This window comes from Sarcophilus harrisii, chromosome 6 (assembly GCF_902635505.1).
Source record: "Sarcophilus harrisii chromosome 6, mSarHar1.11, whole genome shotgun sequence".
Taxonomy (NCBI): Eukaryota; Metazoa; Chordata; class Mammalia; order Dasyuromorphia; family Dasyuridae; genus Sarcophilus; species Sarcophilus harrisii.
In genome coordinates, this window is record NC_045431.1 from 160,806,432 (window position 1) to 160,813,234 (window position 6,803).

Below are 6,803 nucleotides of genomic sequence, written 5' to 3' on the forward strand. Positions count from 1 at the left end.
AGGTATTATTGATTCTTACTAAATTCACTTTTATCGCAAAATAAATCTGCAAAAATGGAAGTGTGTAAAAGCCATAAATCGAGAATTTGTTTTCTTAATTTCTAAATCTTTCAACTTATGTATGTATACTCACATATGTATATACGATAACTAGCAATGTAGACACAGTTTCTAAAATATATTTATTCAACACCCAGTAAGATTCATATGTTATGACATTATGCCATACTAAAATAGACACCACATCTCTAAACTGACATGGAAACTATACGTTTCTTTCTTTCTTTAGAACTCAAATACTTGGAAATTCCAAATAAAATAACATATGACAAGTAAACTTATGACACCCTAGCTTTCTTGAGCATTATTTCTATACTGACATAGGAACCTTACTACACATGCCTTGGAACTAGTTTTTATTTTATCTCCCTTGTCCTATTAATCATGTTTTTTTGGCATTAAAACTCATTCCATATTCATAGATTAAGCTATGGAGTATATGTAGCTTTTCTTTAACTCTTAAAATGCCTTGACTACAATAAGGTATTCATTGATTACCAATCTCCACGTGGTGGAGTGACTTCTAAACAGTTGGTCAATTGCCAAAGATTTAATTATAAAAGAATAATATGCAATGTAAAAAATAAATAGGTCAAATAACTTTTTAAAAAATCAATGCCAAGTTCATAACGTGGCCATGAGAATGCCAAAGGCAAGGAGTACTACCCATTAAGTGTATTCGTTATGAATGCTAAATCAGTGAGTGATGGCTAGCTGACTGACTGGTTGAAGCATTTTCTTGTAGTATTCTTTGTACTCCCTCCCCCCCAAAAAAAATTCCTTGAAAGATCTTCCGCTAAGGAATCCAAATTTTCTTACAGAGAATCATCACTTCATCAGTCTTTGTCAGTTCCACTGTTGAACAAAAGAGAGGATCAGTCTAAGTTTCAATCTGTAAACAAACAGGCATTGTTTGCATTCATTAGAATTAGCAAATCTTTATAAGTACTGCTTTAAATTCATTGAGATATAAACAGAAATATCAATAAACAGGAAAAAATAACTGACTTGCATAATGGGAAGCTAATTTTCAGGGAAACCAGTTTTTAAGAACTCACATTTACTTTAGAAGCATAGTTAAGTCAACAAGTACTGAATAAGTCCTACTATTTGCTAGGCATTGTGATAAGGGATGAGGATGCAAAGAAAGGCAAAAGCTAAATCCCTACTCTCACACTACTCACAGGATTAATTGGGAGTGGGTGGGTATTGGAGGGAATGCATAAAGATTAAAAGGGATCAGGAAGGGCTCCTTTGCAGAAGAAGGGATTTTAACTGAGATTTAAGAAAGTCAGTGAAATCAGGAGGTGAAGCACAAAGAGACCCAAGCTTCGATTGTGCCCTCTTTGAGCTTTAGAGTTTAACTGATTTGTCCAAGGTTCTGAAGCTGTTAAGTTTTGGAGGCAGAATCTGAATCCTGGTCTTCCTGACCCCAAAGTCCAGAGTTCTATAGACTACTACACATGTCTCTGTCACTACTCTGAGAGATGTGATCCTCATTTTTCTCAGCAGTAAAAGAAATAGTTCATTTGTTCCAAATCTAAAATTTTACAATTACATTGAAATATATTCATATATATATGCATAGATGTTCATATATGCTGTAAATATGTATATTCAGAGAGGGAATGAGTGTCGAAGACAGAAATAGAGATAGTGCCTCTGCCCTCATTTTCTCGTTTTCAGTGAAACCTGTTCTTGACAAATGCAGGACTCTAGATAGAAGTAGGTTTGGAATAAGATGCAGTTGAGACCTTCTAAATAGAGTAATAATAATCCTGGATGGCGAAGTTTTTCAGAAACTTACATTATTCGATACATACCTTAAGTAAATCAAAGTGGAGAATCATTGTCTAAGAATCTTTGGATAACTTTCTTCACCCAAGGGGCTTCAGGGTTGAGGCAAAGCTCAGTCCCCTTCTTCAAAGTGGCTCTGCCCCAGGAAAAGAGAAAAAATACAGAGTGAGACATAGCAGGGGCAGGGGTTGCTGGATTGGGGAGTTGGAAGGAGGGGGGAAAACACCTTTAAAAAGTAAGAGAGAGGCAGCTAGTTGGGCAAGTGGATGGAGCACCAGCTCTGAAGTCAGGAAGACCTGAGTTCAAAATTGATCTCAGATACTTAATACTTCCTAGCAGTGTGACCTTGGGCAAGTCACTTAACCCCAATTGTCTCAGCAAAATTAAAAAAAAAAAAGGAGAGAGCGCATGGACTCACATGACTTCGTTTCTGGCACAGTGGGGTCCCGCTGTGATCACTTCCACACTGGCTATAATTTTGGGATGAATCTTTTGTGTGGTCTTCACGCACTTGCAGCGCAGCTCTCCGGTTACGATTGGCTTGGAAGCTGAGACACCAACAGAGATGGGTCAATGGTTATAGTTACCCACGTATCCCAGTCTAACCAGTTCCCCCCAACCCCAGGTCGCCAACCGTCTTCTTAGTTCCCTTTCTCACCATTGGCAATGCACGCTAAAGTAGCCAGCAACAAGAGAGGCAGCAGCCTTGACCGAAGGAGTGCAGAGCCTGCAGCGGCTGAGGCGCAAGTACTAGAGCGCATGGTAACTTAGCGGGCGTGGAGTTTGAGAGTAGAAGCACAGGTGGAGAGTTCTCCAGCTTTGTGCACTCCGAGGACTTCGGGTCCCTTTTATCCATGTCCACCCAGAGGCTCCGAGAGGAAACTGGCTGCTCAGACATTTTGGGGAAATTCCCTGAGGAGAACAGGGGTAGGGAGGTGGGGAATATAGGGCGGGAGGTTCGAAGTAGGTGGAGGACTTCATAAGAGCTGACCCGCCCTCGCCAGGAAGAAAGCCTGAGGAGCTCCAGCCTAGCCCAGCCCAGTTCAGCTCTACAATGAACTTTTGCCCTGGGGAGATGCTGACAGAGATCAGGCAGGGTTTGGGGAGCTGGGATTTCCAAGGTACTCATTGCTGGTGGCCATACCCTAGTCACTGGTGACGAAGAGATGCTCTGTCCTATGCCAGCTCACAGTGCAGTTTTCGTGACTGTAAGGAAAGCTTCTCCACCCTAGGGACCCATATTTCTTCATTAACTTGGTAGGACTAAATCAGGGAAGAAAGAAAGAACAGGAAGAATGGATGGATGGAAGAAAATCTTGGTCCTTGTCTTCGGTTGAAAAAAAAACCCCCTCACCCCGAACTTAAAAAACAAACAAAAAACCCTAAAAACTAAAAACACTATAAAAAGCTAGTTTTCCCCTCCCTTTCTCCCTCCTTTCCCGTGCCCTCTTTCTGCCCCCTTTTTTCTTTTATTCCTTCCCCTCTCCCTTTCTTTCCTCAACCCTCTCCTCTCAATCCTTTCTCCTTCCACCCTTCCCGGGCCTAGACTATACAGTGATGTAGACTCAGCCAGCCGAGGCGGACCTCGCGGGGTTATGCCAGAACATATTCTCCAAAATGGCCAGAAACCCGACAGGGGAGCTGACCCCCACCAGTGAAGACTATAAACTTATGGAAAGTATGAACAAATTGACTAGCTCGAAGTATCTAGAAGTGATATCACAGTAAATATAAGAAAATCCTAAAGGATTTAAATCAGAAATAGACAGCACTTCAGTCTTATCTGGATTAGATTATTTTAAGTGAAGAAAGAGTAGCAACTCTTGAGCAAACAGTCCACAAATTGGATGCATGTTCAGAGAAACTGGAAGCAAAGTACAATAAATTAGAGAGGCGACGAAAGAATTCTTTAGCACAAAGATTTTAACTACAAGAATGTTTTATAAGAGCTGAAATGTGTGGGATGGAATTTACAAAACTTCTATGCTTGAATTTCATAAAAGGAAGAGATGCTGCTGACCCAAGGACAATTCCAGTGCTCATCTAAATTCTTCTTAAAATTAATTTTTCAATTATAAAATATTTTTCTCACTTACCCTCCCCCCCAAAAAAAAGGAAAAGCAAACTCTTGTAACAAAATAACAAGCCTTGCATCACCCTGCATTAGCTGTGTCTAAAAATGTATGTCTCAGTCTTCATATTGAGTTCATCATTCTTCACCACTGGTCTTTTGGTATCATGATTGATAATCGATTTCACAAGATTCCCTAAGATTTTCAGGGTTGTTTGTTTTTAAAATTCTGTTGTCATTGTATAAATTGTTCTCCTAGTTCTGTTGATTTCACTCTATCCCAATTCATACAAATCTTTTATAGCACAATAACATTACACCACATTTATATGCCATAAATTATTCAACCATTCTCCAACTGATAAGCACCTTCTCAATGTCCAGTTCTGTGTGACTACAGGAAAAAAAAAAACAAAACAAAACTGCTCTAAATTTGTGTGCCTACAGATTCTTTTCCTCTTTCTTTGATTTCTTTGAGATACAAGCCTGGTTGTGATATTGATGGACCAAAGAATATGCCGAGCTTAAGAACTTGGTGGGGAAGTTACTACTGATACAGTGAATCTTTCATCTGCCTGAGGAAGTGATCACTGATTATATTAGGAAGTACAGTCTAGAACATGAAAATGGGTTGTCTCTGATGTGTGTAGATGGATTCAGGAGTTCACCGTCTGCAATTTTTAGACAATTTCTGTCATGCAAGAGAGAAAAAAAAAACTTTTGTTGACTCTATTTAACCTATCTTTAGGGTAGATTCTTTTAAACCAGATCTATAATTCCAAATGTACAGAAAATTAACAATAAGGAAACTCACTTTGCCAAAGCTGGTCATCACTAGCTAAGGAGAGGTTGGGATTTGCCCAGAGCTACAAAGTCAGCCTATGCTAGAGGCAGGACTCACTGTGTCTTCCTGCTCATAAGGCTAGCTTTAAATCCACTGTCTTTAAATTTATGTAGCACTAAGAAAATATTAAAACAATTCTAGGGAAATTAATTGTAAGCTTAAAGATATTAGAGAGCTTTTAAATCATAAGGCCAAGATACTTTCAAAACTGCTTTCCAATTAATTCCAAATAAATCCTTTTAGGTATGAATAAGAAGGATAGATTTTATATTCCTGGAAAACTTGACTACCAAGATAAGAAAAAGTTAACCCACAAGGCTAGGCTTTCTATCTGACTCCCTGCTCATCAACTTCGTGGGAAACTCTGATTTCCCCTTTGAAATGTTATCTTATCTGATATGCACCCTGAAATACTTCTTTGTAGATTAACTGTCGAATAAAGAATCTTTACCAATTAGCATTTAGGGGGGAAAAAAATCTCTAGTATAAGTGGGAAGCTACATTGCCCAACTTGATCAACAAACAGTGAGTCACCCAAAGCCTGCAAACTCAGCCAACCACCAAATCCCTAGCTCTACCTTCCTTCTCTCTTGGGTCTGCTCAAGTCAGAAAGGAATGTAGAAAACCCAACATTCAACCTTGCAACACCAAGGAAGTGAAAATGGATGGAAGAGGAGGGGATTTGAAAAGATGTAGTTTCTTTTGGGGAAAATAGAATTTAAGTTCTTAAAGTTTCTGACATGAGCCTTTTGTACTGAGATAACTGCCATAATGAGATAATTGAGAGGAAAAGAATCATTATGAATGAATGAGTGAATGAATGAATGTCACTTTTAAAATCATACTGGGGGAAAGTGCTGGAGTTAGAGTCAGATAGGTTCATTTCAAATTCTGTCTCAGATTAAGTAAAATCTCTGTGTGATCTTGGGCAAGTCACTTAACCCTTTAGGGCCTCATTTTTCTCATCTCTAAAGTAGGTTAGTTGAACTCAGTAACTTCCCAGGTTCTTTTCAACTCTAAATCTAAGAAACTTTAATCTTCATAATCTGAAAGACAGCTAGTCAAAAGTACCTAACTTTAACAACCTCACTACAGAGTAATATAAGTATAAAGAGATATAAACATGAGGAGACTCTAGAACCACTTACATCCTATTGCCATGTGGCTCTCTATAAACTGAATCAATGATCTCCACAAAATTTTGGGTGGTGGACCATTATCAGTAAAACTTGTTCAAGCTTATATCCCCAATATAGTGATATTTATTTATAAATTACATACATGTCATTGTTGTTCAATCATTTTGACTATTTGTAGTTCCAGTTAGGATTTTCTTGGCAAAGATACTGGAATGGTTTGCCATTTCCTTCACTAGCTCATTTTATAGATGAGATAAGTATTGGAAGCCACATTTGAACCCATAAAGATGAATCCAAAGATGAGTCCTTTTAAGTCTAAGACAGACTCTCTATCCACTGTGCTACTTAGCTGCTAATTTATTTCACATGTACTACTGTGCCACTAATTGGTGTAAATTATGTAATATTTAATAATATTATGTAAATTTTAAAACTTAGGTGACCTCTTACAAGACCCCTGAAAGATTGCAATACTGGGAGCCACGACTATATTGGCTGAAATACAGCCAATTGGGAGAGGGAAGGAAAGAAATAAGAAAAGACAAAGCAAAGACTTTGAAAAGCTCCTAAGGAAGACCTCTCAGGCTGTAGGTATGTGGGGGAAAACCAAAATCCCAACAATTACTTGTTTTCTCAATGTCTGTATCCCCTAGCGATTCCTAACTGAGTGACTCATTAGGCAAGATGGTTCTCTCCACAGTTAAGCTGAAATTTCATCTAGCTCTTAATTCTTATGTATTTTATCAATTAATCTCTTGAATTTATTCAATTACTATGTTTTGTTTCCTTTGATAAATGTTTAGTTGTATCTATTATTTTCTTTTGATTAATAGTGAAAAGGGAAGCTAAACTGGCTGATATTAAGTTAACTTATCTTCTAGATAGGAGATAG

At 38.2% G+C, this 6,803-nt stretch overlaps 1 protein-coding gene and 1 pseudogene across 2 annotated transcripts; one reads left to right on the forward strand and one right to left on the reverse strand.

The window, feature by feature from the left end:
• Positions 1 to 278: 278 nt before the first annotated feature.
• On the reverse strand, positions 279 to 2,894 carry LOC100915180 (permeability factor 2). 2 transcript variants are annotated; one of them, XM_012551957.3, is made up of 4 exons: positions 2,516 to 2,894; positions 2,276 to 2,405; positions 1,884 to 1,993; positions 279 to 952 (listed from the first exon to the last, which is right to left on the reverse strand). In XM_012551957.3, the coding sequence occupies exons 1-3, from the start codon at positions 2,616 to 2,618 to the stop codon at positions 1,894 to 1,896; spliced, it is 333 nt and encodes a 110-aa protein (XP_012407411.1). In that variant the 5' UTR covers positions 2,619 to 2,894; the 3' UTR covers positions 279 to 952; positions 1,884 to 1,893. The 2 variants fall into 2 exon arrangements, with proteins under 2 accessions (XP_012407411.1, XP_012407412.1); XM_012551958.3 differs by having other exon boundaries at positions 279 to 915; positions 2,516 to 2,892.
• A 129-nt stretch (positions 2,895 to 3,023) lies between these two features.
• Positions 3,024 to 3,884, forward strand: LOC105750849 (annotated as a pseudogene).
• The last annotated feature ends 2,919 nt before the right edge of the window (positions 3,885 to 6,803 follow it).